Source organism: Aspergillus viridinutans (assembly GCF_018404265.1).
Source record: "Aspergillus viridinutans IFM 47045 DNA, scaffold_4, whole genome shotgun sequence".
NCBI lineage: Eukaryota > Fungi > Ascomycota > Eurotiomycetes > Eurotiales > Aspergillaceae > Aspergillus > Aspergillus viridinutans.
The window spans coordinates 20,254-38,027 of record NW_025091220.1 but is presented as its reverse complement, the minus strand read 5'-3'; the positions used below and the strand labels follow the sequence as shown (position 1 = coordinate 38,027).

General features: G+C 46.7%; 7 protein-coding genes across 7 annotated transcripts; 3 read left to right on the top strand and 4 right to left on the bottom strand.

Annotated features, from left to right (window-relative positions):
• Positions 1-375: 375 nt before the first annotated feature.
• Aspvir_006009 (uncharacterized protein) lies at positions 376-1,969 on the bottom strand (the record flags this gene model as incomplete). Its single annotated transcript, XM_043269217.1, has 4 exons — positions 376-552; positions 616-1,068; positions 1,128-1,383; positions 1,455-1,969. 4 exons carry the CDS (start codon positions 1,967-1,969, stop codon positions 376-378), a joined length of 1,401 nt encoding a protein of 466 aa, XP_043125152.1.
• A 432-nt stretch (positions 1,970-2,401) lies between these two features.
• Aspvir_006008 (15-hydroxyprostaglandin dehydrogenase (NAD(+))) lies at positions 2,402-3,346 on the bottom strand (the record flags this gene model as incomplete). The annotated part of the gene is made up of 1 exon (XM_043269216.1): positions 2,402-3,346. The coding sequence occupies one exon, from the start codon at positions 3,344-3,346 to the stop codon at positions 2,402-2,404; it is 945 nt and encodes a 314-aa protein (XP_043125151.1).
• Positions 3,347-4,076: 730 nt separating this feature from the next.
• On the top strand, positions 4,077-5,900 carry Aspvir_006007 (FAD-binding oxidoreductase; the record flags this gene model as incomplete). Its single annotated transcript, XM_043269215.1, has 3 exons — positions 4,077-4,687; positions 4,749-5,124; positions 5,181-5,900. 3 exons carry the CDS (start codon positions 4,077-4,079, stop codon positions 5,898-5,900), a joined length of 1,707 nt encoding a protein of 568 aa, XP_043125150.1.
• Positions 5,901-6,470: 570 nt separating this feature from the next.
• On the bottom strand, positions 6,471-7,427 carry Aspvir_006006 (class I SAM-dependent methyltransferase; the record flags this gene model as incomplete). Its single annotated transcript, XM_043269214.1, has 2 exons — positions 6,471-7,305; positions 7,363-7,427. The coding sequence occupies 2 exons, from the start codon at positions 7,425-7,427 to the stop codon at positions 6,471-6,473; spliced, it is 900 nt and encodes a 299-aa protein (XP_043125149.1).
• Positions 7,428-8,049: 622 nt separating this feature from the next.
• On the top strand, positions 8,050-9,895 carry Aspvir_006005 (MFS transporter; the record flags this gene model as incomplete). Its single annotated transcript, XM_043269213.1, has 6 exons — positions 8,050-8,282; positions 8,335-8,837; positions 8,891-9,419; positions 9,486-9,522; positions 9,597-9,666; positions 9,735-9,895. 6 exons carry the CDS (start codon positions 8,050-8,052, stop codon positions 9,893-9,895), a joined length of 1,533 nt encoding a protein of 510 aa, XP_043125148.1.
• Positions 9,896-10,019: 124 nt separating this feature from the next.
• Aspvir_006004 (uncharacterized protein) lies at positions 10,020-10,769 on the bottom strand (the record flags this gene model as incomplete). Its single annotated transcript, XM_043269212.1, has 2 exons — positions 10,020-10,641; positions 10,714-10,769. The coding sequence occupies 2 exons, from the start codon at positions 10,767-10,769 to the stop codon at positions 10,020-10,022; spliced, it is 678 nt and encodes a 225-aa protein (XP_043125147.1).
• A 2,524-nt stretch (positions 10,770-13,293) lies between these two features.
• Positions 13,294-15,148, top strand: Aspvir_006003 (uncharacterized protein; the record flags this gene model as incomplete). Its single annotated transcript, XM_043269211.1, has 5 exons — positions 13,294-13,904; positions 13,976-14,339; positions 14,429-14,784; positions 14,835-14,896; positions 14,958-15,148. The coding sequence occupies 5 exons, from the start codon at positions 13,294-13,296 to the stop codon at positions 15,146-15,148; spliced, it is 1,584 nt and encodes a 527-aa protein (XP_043125146.1).
• Between the last annotated feature and the right edge of the window lie 2,626 nt (positions 15,149-17,774).

Below are 17,774 nucleotides of genomic sequence, written 5' to 3'. Positions count from 1 at the left end.
GAATTGTCCATAATTTTAGGTATACTTGTTTCGGCAAGCTTTTTTTTCACTTTGCGAGCCATCCTTTGATGCAAGATGGACCTCGGCCTTGCTCCTGTTTCTGTCTTACTGAGAGCACGCATACATCTAGATATTTCTGCAGTAGATGATTGAATCATGATTTTATAGGGTAGATGCAGCGGTGTACAACTAAAATTAAAAACAGCCTGCTAAGCTACGTGGGTCATGTAGTGCAAGCTCTGTGCGAACATCCTTGACCTTTCGCAGAAAAGAAATCAACATGTGGGTTTTTATTACGATCTAAAGTCTACTTTCCTTTCACAGCTTGCCACTTCCATATCCTCTATTTTTCTGGCAGTTCATGTCAGACAACACCTAGACAGTCTCCTGCAGTCTAGTCGTCATCATCTTGTTCAGCGGGGCCAAGGCGTCTTCAAGTCCGTTTGTGTCCTGGTTCTCCAAAATGGATTTGCCCGCCGTCATGATTAGTCTCTCTGGCGCTGGCTGCTTCAGGTATGGGATTACTCGCGTCCTGTGTGTCGCGCGGAAGACCTTTGGACATAGTGTCAGCGGAACAGGCTATGAGAATGGAATGGTGTATGATAATGAACTTACTCTCATGGCCTGCACAAGCGTGCTTATCTCCGCCCGAATCTCTTCATATTCCCCTTTTTCGATCTGGGCGCGGATAGAGTGCCGTCTCAAGACGCTCGTAAACTCGCGCTGGCGGACCGGGATGTAGCGGATCATGTTCTCGTCGATAAGATAGCGTTCCATGCCAAAGAAAGCATCGATTGCTTGAAAGATGAGAACATGGTTTCCTGATAGACCGTCATACTTGACATGGCGGCCATCGATAACCCGGCCAACACCCCAACCCTGAAAGCCTTGACAGTAGCTCAGCCAAACTTTACGGGATACCTTGGCATCCACCAGGCCGTCATAGAAGATTTGATAGATCTTGTCCAATCTGGGTTTGAGTTGTTGGAGGCGTCGCAGAGAGTCTGCTTTTCGGTTCTCCTCAAATGCCACAATCGCGGCAACCATGTCAATATAGACAATACGCGCCTACTTTCATAATTAGTAACCGAGACAACACCATGTAGTACCAGGTCGTAATTCCACACCAAGGCTTCAATGTCATAGAACATGCGGAAGAATGCCTCTTCGGACGATACAATCTCATCTGACTGGCCAATGTTGATCTTAAACACCCGGTTGCCATCAGGGGTGAAATTATACAATACATTGGCCGTATTGTTTCCGCTTTCTGCGGCGCAGCCAAAATATCGTTGAAGCGGGGCCCAAGCACTATCAAGTTCGACGGGAAAGTCTATCACGGTCTCGGCTTGTGCGACTTTTACGACGGGGATGGTTGCCCATCTATCACCAACCGCTTTAGCAAAAGAGCCTTTCAAGTCATCGTGCCCCTGGAACAAGTGATTGCAACTTACCTGTATGCATGTCTTAAAACAGCAACCGCACAATAAACACCATTCAGCTGCTCACGGCGGAGGCTCGTCCAGTTGCCGGCTTCGGCCGCGTTCAACAGCCGTTCCACCTCGAGCAAATCTATCCGCTCTTTCAAAAGCTCACGCATGTGAGACCGAAACGACTCACGACGGGCGATGAGAGTATCATCATCAAGAAGCGGACTAGAAGAAGAAAGTTGTGGCACCACCTCGTGGTATATGTCTTTATATGGCTGGAGAGCTGACGGCCAATCGTCATATACAACAAGCGGTGGCCACTGACCGGCACCATCTTGCTCGATAAGGTTCAGCAGAACGTCGACGGCTTCATTTTGACCTCTTCGAGACCTCAGTGAATCGAGCCGGGCCCGGAAACAGGTCTCTCTAGCGCTACTTCTGAGGGACTGCAAGTGTATATGCTGTTTCCAGACTTCCCGCAGAAGGAAACACAAGAGAGCCGCTGCCGGCAAAACGAAGGCGAAGTTCGTCTCTATCATTGTCTTTGTTGAAAGTGAATGATTTTCTTGTTGAAAGCGAATGATAAGTATTGGGCCAGAAACGGCAAATCCCACCGAGAAAATTCTGGAGATTATATGGCTAATAATAGCAAGCGTCGTCTGCGGCGAACCTCTCTACCCCGTCCCCGTTACTTTGACAGGCATCTTCGGACCAATAATTATAGATAGGGCTATGCTCGGCATATTTTGCGGTGTCTCGACTGGGGTAATCGTTTCAGGCAGAGCCTCGAACGTGTACCATACACCATTACCGCTACGGACTGCTAGAACAAGTAAAGGCGTTCGAGTGAGATTCAGCTCTCGCTCATATCAAGCCACGCCAAACACTAACAGTGAACGCCCCTAGCAATTACATAATGGCGTTGAACAGGAATACATTGCGAGCTAGTTAGAAAGCTGTGTAGCTAGATTTCACTTTCTACCTGCCGCTCGCTTCTGCCGATACCCGTCCCACCAAAGGCCATCTGGATCCTCCGAAAACCATCGTTGGCTGTCATTCGCAAACGGAACAGAACCGCGCAAGTAAATTTCAGCCATGCTAACTTCCGCACATTCTCCAGTAAGAGGCCCATCGCCCGCTGCAGCACCAGGAAGCTCAATTCTCTGAACGTGATCCGGCAGTTCCGCAGTCTCGCCCAGGAACAAACCCAGTGCCTTCACAACAGTCTCCATGGACGTGACGTAGCCTCTGTCTCTGATCTGCGCCACCAGTCCCTCGGGGGCTAAACTCGTGGGCACAAAAGCCGGCAGGATGGCGTTCAGCGTGAAGTTTGCTTCCTGCTCAGCGCGGCGGCCAAGGCTCTGGACAAGTCCCCTTGTGGCGTGTTTGGTGGCGGCATAGACTGGGTTCGTGGGAAATGGGTACAGCCCGAATGTCGATGAAGTGACAATCATGCGGCCAAGTGGGGGAGGCGCGGAGCCTGCGGCCTTTGCATCGTACTGGGCACGGCGACTATAGTGCACCATGAGCTTAAAGCCCTGAAGAACAGCGCCTAGATTGATTTCGGCGGTGGCTGCATTGTACGGTGTTGGCTTGGCGGTGAAAGTGGGATCGGCAGGCTCGGCGAGAAGATCTTCCCTGTCGTCCACGCCTGCATTGGCCAGGAAGACGTCAATGTGCTGGGCGAAGGAATAGGCAGCTTCGAAGAGACTGGCTTGGTCTTCAAAGGAAGCAACGTTTCCGCGGACGAATGTAGGTGCAGGGGCATCGGAAGGGAGTGCCAAGGCATCAACTACCTCGGCACCTTGGGGGTTGATGTCGCCCATGAACACCTTGTAGCCGCGATGGATGAGCTCCTTGGACATGGCAAGCCCAATCCCGGAGCAGGCACCAGTAACAATTGCGACAGGGGTCATAGTTACGCCAGTTTGCTTTTTTGGCGTCCTATTTTATCCAGTGGGGGAACTAATAGTGCCTGAACAGGCTTCTCATTGTCCAGCTTAAGCTGACTGTATTTATACTACAAATTAAATGAGGACCCTTGTTGTTGTAAAACGTTGGGGCAAATATGTGCATGTCTCATGCGGATGTAACCGAAGCCTTATGCAGGATAGAAAATGTCCGCGGAGCTGCTCAGCTACCGACAAAGTACGTTTTGTTTCTGTACAGCGTATTGACGCTGAAAATGATCCGTTGCATCCGCTACATATCATGAAGTAGCAGTTTTCGACATCACGGTGGATTTTGCGGGTACCTGCACGTCAGATAGATAATATCTAGCGACCAACAAGAGAGTCTTACTTGGAGGAATCTCTCGGTAAGGGCTGAATGTGGGTCAATCCCGTTGCGCTAGGGTCGACATCAGGCTCGGATAGCAGCGGCGCGGCGCCCCGGTCCACCAGATCGGGAGCTCAGTCAGCCCCATTGGCCCCCATATGTCTCCGAGCCGCGTTTTGTTCAGTCATATGCCAATCCTTTAGTGGCGGAGCACTCGGTGGGTTCCTTTAGGCAACCGCTAACCATTATCAAGCCAGCTTGTCTGCGTGATGCTCTTCAAGTTCATACTTATATACTTGAATCCTGCAAAAGGAAGAGATTTTGGCTGTATTGATTGGACACTCCAGTCAAGGCATCAGTCTACAAATCATGTCGAACACGAATAGTGCAGAGCAGGGGCAGGCTACCCCTAGTCATCCTAAACCCATTTCGTTGCCACCAAACACGTCTTCAGCCAAGTTTCATGAGTTCCTGCGCCGTGCCAGCGCAATTGTCGGTGACGAAAATGTTGTTGTTGTGGCTGGTGATGACCAGCTCCAGCAGCAAGATTATATGGACCGCTCCAAGGTGCATGACATGTTCCACATCTTAGAAAAGAAGGCGTTCCTCCACTCATGCACTGTCGCTCCCAAGGATGTTCCTGGTGTTCAGAACATCATGCGCCTTGCCAATGAGATGGAAATACCTGTCTGGCCATTCTCCATGGGTAGAAACCTTGGGTATGGAGGTGCTGCTCCTCGTGTACCCGGCAGCATCGGTCTTGACATGGGCAAAAACATGAACAAAGTGCTCAAAGTAGATGCGGATAGTGCTTATGCTCTCGTTGAGCCCGGTGTTTCTTTCTTTGACCTGCACCAATACCTTGTTGACCATGATCTGCGAGACAAGGTCTGGGCCGATTGTCCTGACTTGGGCGGCGGCTCTGTCATTGGTAACACTATGGAGAGAGGCATTGGTTATACTCCTTACGGAGATCACTGGTAAGAATGTTTGCTTTTTTGCCCCCTTAATTCTTCAAGAAGAAATAGCTGACTCGTCCAGGATGATGCACTGCGGTTTGGAAGTTGTTCTTCCCGACGGATCATTGGTAAGAACGGGCATGGGTGCTTTGCCCAACCCAAAAGCAGACAAGAACGCGCCGCCCCACGAGCAAGAGCCGAATGAGTGCTGGCAGCTGTTTAACTACGGTTTTGGCCCGCATCACGATGGAATCTTTTCTCAATCCAACATGGGCATTGTAACAAAGATGGGCGTTTGGCTCATGCCCAACCCGGGTGGCTCGCAGACGTACATGATCACCTTTCCCCGAGATGATGATCTGAATCGCATTGTCGAGATCATGCGGCCCCTGCGAGTTTCCATGGTTCTCCAAAACGTGCCAAAGCTGGACAATATCCTTGTCAGCGCGGCTATGGAGGTATGTAGCACATTTTATGCCAAACCGTACGGGCCAAATATAACTAAAGAAACTAGGGAACTCGCAGCTCTTATACCAATTCCAACGAGCTTCTAACGGATGCCGATCTTGATGCCATTGCTGAGAAGCTAGGCCTTGGCCGCTGGAACTTTTACGGCTGCATATACGGACCGCCAGAGGTGCGCGAAGTTCTCTGGAAGGTCATTAAAAGCGCCTTCAGCCAGATCCCGGGTGCCAAGTTCTACTTCCCGGAGGACCGGCCTCACGACAAGGCGCTGCAAACGAGAAAGAATACATTTGTGGGAATCCCGTCTATCACTGAATTGGACTGGGTATCGTGGCTGCCAAATGGTGGCCATCTCTTCTTTGCGCCCATTGCCAAGCTCACTGGAGACGATGCCGAGGCTCAGTACGAGCTGACGCGCCGTCGCAGCGAGGAGTTTGGTTTTGATTTCCTCGGCGCGTTCCTTGTTGGTGTGCGCGAGATTCATCACATTGTTTGCATCCTCTTCGATCGAGAGGACCCCGAGATGCGCACTCGCGCACACGAGCTCATCAAGCTTCTGATTCAGGAAGCGGCGGATCGTGGATGGGGAGAGTATCGTGCCCATCTGGCGCTGATGGATCAGGTCGCGGGCACTTACAATTTTAACGACAGTGCGCACATGAAGCTGAGCGAGAAGATTAAGGATGCACTTGATCCAAAGGGTATCCTCTCACCTGGCAAGAATGGCGTGTGGCCCACAACATACAAGCAATATAACAAGCAGATTTAGAATGATACTAGCAAATAAAATATGCATAGAATACTACTGGTATCAGGACCAACGCAGGTACTAAGTAATGTAACATGAAAACTGGTCATTCATTTGAATGCTGTGCCATTTATCAGCCGGCCTGAAAAGTAGTCGGCATCACCTAAAGTTTATTTGACGGGACTGTCCAGACTCCAGAGTGGCAGGGTAGTAGGCCAGAGGGTAATAACCCTTAACACGTCCATGCGTCCACGCGCCTACACGTCTCTATTTCCTCTTTCTCTTAGTATTCTCACAATATAGCAACATTATCTCTGAGTTAATCTCATCTTGTCCCGTGACAGTATAGGCTGATGAGCAGGAAAATAACAGTTCTGTATTCCATCTAATAGTATTGCCTTTCTCTGTTGCTCTGGGAGTATTTGACTGGGGTGTTCCAACATCGGAGTGTTCTATGTATGTCGTTATAAAAACTGTATGAGAAAATACACATAAATCATGATAAACATTGGCTGTCCTTTCTATCCAGAAGAAGCTCAGCATGCACTACTACTTTCCTGATCCAGATTAAACAAGACAATTGAACCTGCTTCATGCTTTTTTTGCAATAGTGACAGTGTATTTCTGATGAATTCCTTCCTCAGATGACAGGTCTCTTAAAGCATCGCGGATGAGCTGTTCCACTTCATCGTGGGCAATGTTCAGCGACCCCAGTAGTTTTCGCATCAGCTCTGGATAGTTTAACATCAGCTTCGCTTGCACGTATCGACCCATTGCTTGACTGTTGGGAGTCTTGGCCGATGGGACAAACGAAAACTCAAACTTCCGAACTTCAATAACTTTCAGACCAGCCGTCTCCATGAGAGAGGCCGCATTGGATCCAGAAATTTCGGATAGACCGGCCACCTTGACGGCTTCCATGAGCCGGGCGTACCATTTCCAGTTATCGCTGAGGCATTCGTCTGTGCCGACACGATAGAACTTCCAATCCAGGTCCTGATGCTCTATGATGCCTTGGTCGTGAAGCATGAGGTTGGCAACCTGGAAGTACTTGTGCCAGTCGTTGATACCCAGGAACAACATGCATCCAAAGAAGTAGCTAATAGTGTTTGGTGCCAATGCGCCACGGCTGAGGCTGTCCGTCTGCTTCTCCATGTCCACGTCTAGAATATTACCAGTCTCCCATTGTAGATTGGGCGGGGCAGCAGCAAGTGCAGGTGCGGGAACAGGAGTAATGTCAACACCGACCACGTTTGCGCTGGGGAGCAGAGCAGCCAGTTGAATGGTTGCAACACCAGTTCCGCAGCCAATATCGACTGCCTTGGAGGCGTTTGCGAGATGACGGTTGTACGCCAAAAACGGAGCACCACCAATCATGGCCACAATGGCATCGGCTTGCGCATTGAGTCGATCCTGCTCAATGGCGCTACATGACATATATTAGTGAAGGGCTCAATTCAGCCTGGGTGTTAAAAAGTCTCACTCATTGGGGAGGACGTATGACGATGATGTGTTGTGATAGCCGCGTTCCATAGTTGTGGCAGCCATGGTGTGTTGATTTTGACCAAAAGGTAATGAATGAATGAATGCTGTTCGTCTATTCTTGCAGAACTTGGGCGAAACCACCTTCAGAGTATGGCTACATGGCGGCGACGTGGCGTAGTATAATTGCTTTTGAGCATGGGCGATCCGTTGCAAGCCGGCTGGCCACTAGGCATGCTGACGGAGGGTTTAGTGGAGCCTAAGTTGGTCTAGAATCTAAATTGGGGAATACTCCAGACTGGGGCTGTCCGGGCCTGGATCCTGCTTACGGTCTTGAGTTAATTGCAACAGCAGATACTCCCGGGAATAATTCAATTTGCCCGCCAGTTAGGAGAGGGTTCCAGATGCCGATCATCGCGAAATCCGCTCCAGGCCAGCCAGCCCGATTCCAGCCCTTTGTCAACCCTCCGAATGCATGAAAATAGGGGCGCGTCGGCTCATTTCGCTCAATTTCTTCTGCTAAGTAATGCAAAAAGAAGGACGACACTAGCGAGGCCTTGTTTAGATCAAAAATAAATTAAATGATTCATCCGGCGCTGTACGGTCCTCGTCGTGGCATCTTCCCAGCGCTGTGGTGGCCACTCCCATAATAGCCAAAATCTATCGAGCAAACTGATCTCGCGAAATCATGGAAGAGCAAAGCAAAGACAGCGAAATGCAGTCGCTGGACGACAACAGCAAGACCGCGACTCCGGTTATCGCACCAGCAGACCAGAAAGCCCAGAGCCCACCGAGCACGGAAAAAGACAGTTACGAGGTCGGCTGGGAGGGTGGTGATGCGTACCCTCTATGCCCTCGTAGCTACAGCACCTTGAAAAAATGGCGCATCGTTCTTGTTATTTGTTTTGTCAGTCTGTGCATGTAAGTTACGCATAATCAAAGCAACTGGCCCAAGCTAACGCAACATATTCAGGACATGCGCTAGTTCCATCTACACCGCGACATACCAACAGATGGAAGCAGAGCTGGGCAACTCAAGAATAGTGTCTATTCTTGGTCTTTCCCTTTTCGTTCTCGGTATCAGTTTCGGTCCTATGGCTCTTGGCCCCCTCAGCGAGTTTTACGGACGGCGACCCATTTACGTCATTTCCTGGACGATCTATGTTATTTTCATTATACCACAGGCCGTCGCCAAGAACATTGGGGTGATTCTCATTTTCCGTTTTCTCGACGGCTTCGCTGGCAGCGCTTTCCTCGCCGTGGCTGGAGGCACCATTCACGATCTCTTCGACAGGGCGCAACTACAACACCCGATTTCTGTCTTCTCAGTGTCGCCATTTATCGGACCCAGTCTGGGTCCCCTGATTGGCGGTTTGATCTGTTCTTATCTCGATTGGCGATGGACGTACTACGTTTTAATCATTTGGTCTTTTGTTTTGTGGCTGGCAATCATCTTCCTTGTTCCTGAGACATTTCGTAGGTTTATGGCTGTAATTCTTCAAGTCCTGTTCCAAACTAACATGAGCTAGATCCGGTTCTATTGCGAAACAAGGCGAGAAAGCTTCGAAAAGAGACCAACAACGACGAATGGTTTGCTCCTATGGAAAGAGCGCACCGGTCTGTTGCCCACGCAATTGGCAACTCCTTACTCCGACCATTCCAGCTTCTCATCCTTGAACCCGTGTGTTTCTGCCTCTGCATTTTTGCAGCACTCTTACATGGTATTCTTTACTTATTTTTCGACGCTTTCCCGCTGGTCTTTGTCAACAATCATGGTTTCAATTTGTGGCAAGTCGGTCTATCCTTCCTAGGAATTGGTCTTGGCATGATCCTAGCTGTTTTCATGAATCCGATTTGGAACAATGCGCGAAACCGTCTTGTGCACAAGAAAGAACGAGAGACGGGTATCCAAGGTGCTAGCGAGCCCGAGTTCCGGCTTCCTGCTGCTATGGTAGGCTCTCTGATTGTGCCTGTTGGCATGTTCATGTTTGGATGGACAACATTCCCCTGGGTGCACTGGATTGCTCCTATCATAGGCTCGACCATCTTTGGATTTGGGTAAGTACAAGCTATCGAAGTGCAAGAGGAAAAGGTTCCAAAGCTGACGTGGTGACACCAAACTAGGGCATTGCTGCTGTTTACCTCTATTTTCGGTTTTCTTGTAAGTTATCTAGACTACTACAATTTACTTTTAATTTGTCTTTTGATAGGCACAACTGACAGAACTTGCATCAGGTTGACGCTTATCCAACGTACGCAGCGAGCGCCATGGCCGCAAATGGCTTCATCCGATGCATTTTTGCCGGTACGTATATGAAGGCAGTAAAATGCCATGACTTTGGTTTTCAGCATAAAGCTAATCTGAAACGGTAGCCGTATTCCCGCTTTTCGGTGAGCACATGTTTGAAGGATTAGGATACGAATGGGCGTCATCATTGTTGGCGTTTCTCACTGTTGCCATGATACCGTTTCCGTTCCTCTTTTTCCGCTATGGCAAACTTCTTAGAGGCAAAAGCCGCTTCGCTAAGAAATAGTTGCTTCTGGCTGAGCAAGTATATGATGGCTAAATTCCGCCACTAATTTCATCCACTTTTAGCTTTCGTTGATTAGCACATTGCTGCGCACTGATTTAGGCGGGCAGCCTGTGTGTGCGGAGTCCTATAAATAGTTCAAGGATAACGACATCGGCTGTGTCGCCAAGGCCGGGAATGTTGTCTTTCTTGAGTTTGTCGGACGCTGTGTCCTGGCAGAATGACGAGCAGGGATCATGACAACCTTTAGAACGAGCCCTTCCCATCGCTGCGCTATAGCGTTAGAGAATGCCTTGCGCAGACTTTCAGCTGCATCGGTGGATGAGAATCGTATCACTTGGCGGGATCCAACTTCGGCTTGGCCTGGGATGCGATGGACCAGCTGTTCAAGCAGATCTCGTCGCTTATCTTGGCTCTGTTGGGCGTAGACCAAGTCATCCAGCAGCATGACATTGTACAAGACGATCATAAGGCGCTCACCCACGGCGATGGGGGAGTCTCCAGCGGTTCCAATCTGACGTCCAGCTCGTTGGACGTGACGGCGAATTTTATAAAACGGCTCAATTCTGCCAACTTCACTGTTCCACACCAATAGCTCGCCCTCTAAGATGCACCGCTTCTCGATCCCGCAGCCTGTCGTGCCAAGCTGGAGGCTGTCTCGCACTGCTTGATGAATTCCTGCGCGGTCCCCGATCGAATCCCTGCCGCTCTTTGAGAAAATATGGATGTCCGCACCAGAGATATCCAGACTGATATGGACTTGACAATATTCTCCGTCATACTTCCTCTCCACTTTCCTAAATAATTCAATCGAATCTCACCAGGATGGGGGAATCCAGTAATCCTCCCAGGCGCCATGATCTGCATCCTGGAACATATCGATCCCTCCCTCAACGCCATTTTCGCCCACTGTCCACACGCCACTTTCGATCAATTCAGTCCATCGATCAAACAGCCTCTCCAATCTCTGCGCCCGGTGCTCTCCGCCAAACGGGTGAAAAAGGCCATGCTGGAAAAGCTGCGTGAATGAGCCAGAGGGCACTAGAGTTCCATCACTCCGCCTAGCTCCATCCTCGTCGGCAGGATTCGGTCGTAGTGCGAATGGGAGTAGAAGGTGGAATCCAGTTTATTTTAGAAGGTATTTAAGTACTGCTGTAAGTGCAATGCGGACATCTCTTTAATGATCTAACTAAAGTATAATAGTTAAATATTTATGTTTAACTTAGATAGCCGCTGGCCTATCGCACAAGGAGACATCATAGGTGTCTACTATTAAATTAAAGAAGATAGCTCTTAACCATATATCAGCTCTTGCAGTATCCAAAACCAAAGACTATAACCTGGTAAGATCTTGCTGTGAGATATAATAACAGAATAAATGAACCCAACCTAGCGCAAATGATCAAGCCAGGAGTGGGACCAGACCTTCTATTTTGCCAACAGGGGGCTAAACTTGAATGTGACGACAGATTGTTCATATAAGGATGGAGACCACTCAATTGGCATGCGGACATTCATAAACTTCCCGTCTTTCTTTAGTTGCCTGGCAGCTGGGTTGGAGAGTCATGGTGATTATACATATCACTGCAGGTCGCGTTGATGCTTTACCTGACAACTGGGCCTATGGAATCTATCGATGAAATTGCTATGGGAGGTCACTTAGAGCAGAACCTGTTTGGGGATGATGACAGAAAGTCCTGTGTTAACTAACAAAGGGAAACGGTAGTGTTTGAGGCCAATAAAGGATTAAGACAGGACTTTGTATCATTAGTCATTCCCAGAGTAGAATATCTTGGACAAGCCAAAAGCTGGCCTAGGTCCCATTGGCACTTTTTCTCCGGTACGGTAGATTTGGATACAGCCAGATAATGCGGACTATAGACATTATTTTGAGTGCAAGTGCACTAGGGAGTGTAAGTGCACCAGGGCCTGGTGTGTCCGCACTTCCTGGTGTGGTTGCACTTTCTAGTGTGTCTGCACTTCCTAGTGTATTTACACCCTCTGGTATGTCTGCACTCCCTGGTGTGGTCACACTTCCTGGTGTGGTCACACTCTCTATAGTGTGTCCGCACTTCCTGGTGTTGAATATCCCAGTCATTACAACAGCATGACAGGGATTGGGTTTTCATATTATGAGACTACCGACATGTCTATATCAAAAAATAAATCACTAATTTTCACTCTTTCAATTTTTCCCTTTAACATGGGAGTGTGGCCGCACTGCGGAGCAACTAGGGAATATGTCTGCACCAACAGTTGCTACTGCAATGTATTATGCAAGTACATAATCCCCTACGCCTATAGAATGTCTAGCTACAAGGAGAGTGGTAATGAGCCACATGGTTATTCCCTATCACAGTGATTCTGTACAGAGATACTACGTAAATGAATTAAGTTAATTAAAGTGCATGGAGAGAAGATGCCCAAATACAGGACTACCAGGATCAGTCAATGCGGGGTGTTACACGAGGAGACTAGTAACATTGTCAAGGGTTGAAGCGAGTCAACTAAGGTACATAGTAAAAACACTGAGTTTTTGTTTTGCGGTAATTTCTGCTACTAGCTTTGCAGGATCGTGCCCACAACCTCATCGGCCTCTTGGTGACGGTCGTCCTTAGTCACGGATACAAGGTGGCGAAAGTGCAGGGCAGCTCACTAGATTTCCACGGGGCCCGGGGAAGCCGGGGTAACTATGGACTCTTGGTGAACGTATCTTTGTTAGCCACCTCTTTTAGCCGGCGATCTAGCCCAATGCGAGCTTAGTATGCTCCTCAAGGCTCATGCCGAGGACCATGTGGGAACCCGGCGGCGATATTACGGCTCCGATTCCCCCGAGTGATCCACCGAGGATGATCCTGCAACAGTGAGGTATGGGGAAGCCTGTGGGGGGCCAACCCCAGACAACGCAGCACCAAACCTAATCCAATGCCTCATCCAATTAATTGCACAGGATAAGAAGTCTATTAAATAGGTTGAGAGTTTATATTAATCTAGGATACATTAGTTTCAGTCTTTGGAACGAAACCCTAATAGTTAGATAAAGCTAAAAGGTCATCAGGTGAGACAAGGAGTGGAGAAGACAGTAATAGACTAATGAAGTTTATAGGGGTTCCTAAGGAAGAAGGAATGATAGCGGAGATAGAGGCCGAAGCCCGATTATACACTCCCCTGTGATACCACTCATCAGTTTATTCACCTTACCCAGTCAGCTGCGTTTGGATGCGGAGCACCAAGAAATCTTTGGAGCAAATACCCCACCCTCCCGAGTACTCTTCACATTTTATATAATCCCCCTGTGAAGCAAGACCCAGGCAGGAGGCCGTTGATGCTCTTCTAACCATCCGTCTTCTTTCTCTCTGGCGACAACAGTGCTACTCTCTGACTGGATACCAATGTCGACCATGGCGACCGAAGAGACGCCCAAAGGGCTGGTCGCTATGATTGAGACCATTGACGAAACCCGGAACACGAAAGAAAGCGGAATGCCACCCAAAACTCTTGCTGAAGCTGTCGCCCAACAGAAGACAAACCCGTGGTCAATCCGCCTCGTGGCTATCCTCTCAATCTCGTATCTAGTATCCACCATGAATGGGTTTGATTCGTCTTTGATGGGTGCCATCAACGCTATGATCCCGTACCAGGAGACATTCGGCTTGTCTGGCGCCGGATCGAGCACCGGAATCGTCTTTATCATCTACCAACTAGGACAGATTGCAGCCTTCCCTTTTTGTGGTCTGATAGCCGACGGCCTTGGAAGGCGATGGTGCATCTTCCTTGGTTGTCTCATAGTCCTGATTGGAACGGCCGTGCAAGGTTCTGCAAATCACCTTGGCCAATTCATCGCCGGAAGATTCATCCTCGGTTTTGGAGCCAGCATAGCTTCGGCAGCTGGGCCCACGTATACCGTTGAGCTGGCTCACCCAACACATCGAGGCTTCATGGCTGGCATGTACAACAATTTCTGGTGGCTGGGTAATATCATCGCGGGGTGGACAACCTACGGCACAAACCTGTAGGCAGCCCTCGAACCTCCTGTTTCTTGTTAAAGATGTCGCTAATGCCAGTTGTGCGTCGAATCCACAGACATTACAGCGATTCCTGGGCATGGAGAACCCCAACAATTGTCCAAGCTTTAATGCCGGCGATTGTCATGGTCTTCATCTTTTTCTTCCCAGAGTCGCCAAGGTGGCTGATATCTCACGACCGAGCCGACGAAGCTCTCCAGGTTCTTGCCAAGTACCATGCCGATGGCGACGTCAGCTCTCCTATTGTCCAACTCCAATACAACGAAATCGTCGAGGACAATAGCTTGACCGACGACAAGAACCCCTGGTGGGACTTTAGGGAGTTGTATAACACGCGAGCTGCTCGATACCGATTCGCCATGGTCATCGCCATGTCCTTCTTCGGCCAGTGGTCTGGGAATAATGTAGTCAGCTATTTTATGGTAAGTAGTTCTGATGCTATTGCCCCCTTACAGGCTATCAAGTCTGTTGCCCCTGATCACAGCTGATTGATTCGCTAATATGCCATTAGCCCGAGATGATCAAAAGTGCTGGTATCACCGACAGCAACCGCCAACTACTGATCAACGCCATCAACCCCATTTTTTCAATGATGGCGGCAATCTACGGATCCTCATTACTGGATAGACTCGGTCGGCGACAGATGATGCTTTGGGGCCTAGTCGGCTCTCTCATTTCTTACTGCTTCCTTACAGCCTTCACTGCCCAATCTGCCAATAATCCCAATCTCGCCTACGGTGTTATTGTATTTATATATCTCTTTGGGGTCGCATTCGCGTGGGGATTCACGCCGCTCCAGACTCTCTATGCCGTCGAATGTCTCGAGAACAGGACTAGGGCTAAAGGATCGGGGGCCAACTTCTTGTTGTAAGTGGATCCGCTAAGATACCGGCGCATTGACTAACAGAACTGGATAGCCTGAACATTGCGATCATGGTTAACACTTATGGTGTTTCTATCGGAATCTCAGAGATTGGCTGTGAGTTTTGCTCCTTTTTTTTTAGCAACCTAAAGATGTGATTGACTGATCCTCTCAACAGGGAAGCTCTATCTGGTCTACATTATCTGGATTGTGGTGGAGATGGTGATAATCTACTTCTTCTTCGTTGAAACTGCCGGCAAAACCTTGGAGGAGCTCCGAGAGGTCTTTGAGGCCAAAAACCCGCGGAAGGCGAGCGTTCAGAATCTCAAGAAAATGAACGGCCACCTCGTTCAAGCAAAGGAAGTGTAGAGTACTATAGCTGTAGGAACAAAGTTATGCGAGGCAAATGCGACTATGCTTAGGATTGGGGATTGGGATATATACAACTTTGTCGCCTTCCTGTCCAATTTAGCATTTTATTCAGATCAGACCAATCTTTGTGCTCTTGCAGCAGAGCCGGAAAAGGCAGAATGAGGGAAGACATTGGTGTTGGACTCGTGGCAACGTGACGTTGTTGATGGCTTGATGCCGAAAGACCGCCGAGATGATTGCGGTAGGTTGATGTTCGGGTGAGGGGACGATATCAATAGGGAGGACACCCCGGACGGTTATGGGCGTGGGGTTCCTGGGAATGGTCTCCAATTCACTGGTTCATCGCCAACATGGATGACCAGCGGCTTGAGGGGACCTCACTTCTTCCGCAATCTTGCCACTAATATAGTTGCATAACCAACCTGCAAAAGTCAAATCTAACCCTTACTAAACTTGCAGAGGTGTAGGTTCAGGGGTAAGCCTGGGGAATTACTTTAGATTTAGGTTTCTTACCCTAGACCTAATATAGGTTTAGTTAAAATTATTAGTTATAGTTTTTATAGTTTTTATAGTTTTTTAAGTTAGGGAAAACTACCTAACCTACTTAAAGATATTTATAGAAGACTTAGAAGTATTATATATTAGAAAATAGGCTAAGTTAACTAAGTATTTTAACTATAATTAGATTTTATAAAGGCTATATAATAAAGCAAAACTCCTAACTCTATTATATTAATATAATCTATAGAGTAATTTATCTATTATAAAGATCTTTAAAATATCCTAGTAGATAAGCTATATAATAAGTAGAGTTGCATAACCGAACCGCAAAAATCGAACCCGAACCTCACCAAACCCAGAGTGGTTTGGGTTCGGTGCCTAGCCTAGGGAACCACACCGGTTTTGATTTCTCTTGGCACCAAATCGAATTCATTAGGGGAAACCGTCGGTTATGGTTTTTATGGGTTTAACCTAATAGTTTAACCAACCCGCACTGTTTTACCTAGAAATCATTGAATTCTAGATATTATTAATTAATATTGATATCACTAGATAGCCCCTGATTCAGGCTATCTAAATATATAAATATTAATCTATAATACCTAGTGGTTGCTAAGATATAAGGGAATAATCATCTCTGTCATAGGTTAGTATAGAAGTGGTGGTAGTTTATATATATATATAACCAAGGATTAATAACTACTATAGTTTTTTAACCACCACCCATTCAAATCTATAGATATTGAATTGATATTTTAGATCTAAATTAGTATGATAATAATTACCATATATTTTATATAAAAATAATAATTTTATATAAGCATGCTTAATAGGGGGCCTTAGAGGGCATCCCTGAAGGGGGCCCTAGGGGGAATGGTAAGGGCAAAATGGTTAAAATTCATGGTTTAACCAACCCGAAACCAAACCGAATCTAACCATGGTTAGTTATGATCAGCCTAGCTAGGCCTAGCTAGGCCTAGCAGCGGGTTTTTGCGGTGAATCCACAACCAAATTGCACCAGGTTCAATTTGGTTGCGGGTTCTAAAATTTGGGCTTGAAACTGCAGTGGTTCGGTGCCAACTAGGCCTGGACTCACCCGAACTCGCACCAAATGCAACTCTAATAATAAGGTTATAATAGCTAAGGGGCCTAAGATACTGCCTAAGTAATAATAGTCTATATTATAGGTAGATAATTATTATTAATATTATCTTTATTCTATATAGGGAGTCATGGGTTCAGATCAACACCACAACCATAGCTAATCTTAATAAAACCTATACTATTTAATAGAGCTTAAAGAGAGTAATCTAATAATAGTACTATTGTGATATCGACAGCGGGCATATGGCTTCAGGGAAGCCATATCAGGTGTGCAATAATATCTAGTGACTAATATCACTATTTATATAGTTAGTTAGACCTTATATTCATTCTTAGCTTAGGTTAAAATATAAAAGATAGCTAGAATTCCTTAAAGTAAAGGAGATATATATAGGGTAGCTACTAGCCTACCCCCTATCCTTATACTCTTTAAAGACTCTATATCCTTAATAATAATAAATATCCTATCTAGTAGTATATCTAGATTAAGTAAATATATAATACTTAATTCCTAGGAAGGTTTAAAAACCTCTTATAAAGGATTAATCTAAACTATAATAGCCTTAGTCTACTAACTCTTAGGAATATTATTAATAATTTAACTTTAATAAAATTACTTATATTAATTATCCCTAATTTAATAGAAAATACCTTAGATTAATAGTTTTTAACCTTCTCAGACTAATTAAGATACCTAAGAGAGTAATAATTTATTATTAGAATATTTTTATTAACTCTTCTCTATAGTAATATTATAAGTTATAGATATTATAGGTTATTAGAGTCTTTTAAAATAGTAATAGATATAGGATTAATAATTTAACCTTAAAGAAAGATAAATTAGGAGTTATTAAAGTTATTTTAATAAGTTTAAACTAATATTAATAATTATTAAATCTAACTTTAACTCTTAATTAGATATTATTCTTTACTTAATAAAAATAGATAATATTAAATCTATATCTTCTAGTATAGAGACCCCTTAAATCTAGGCTACTAATTATAGTAATAGCTTTAA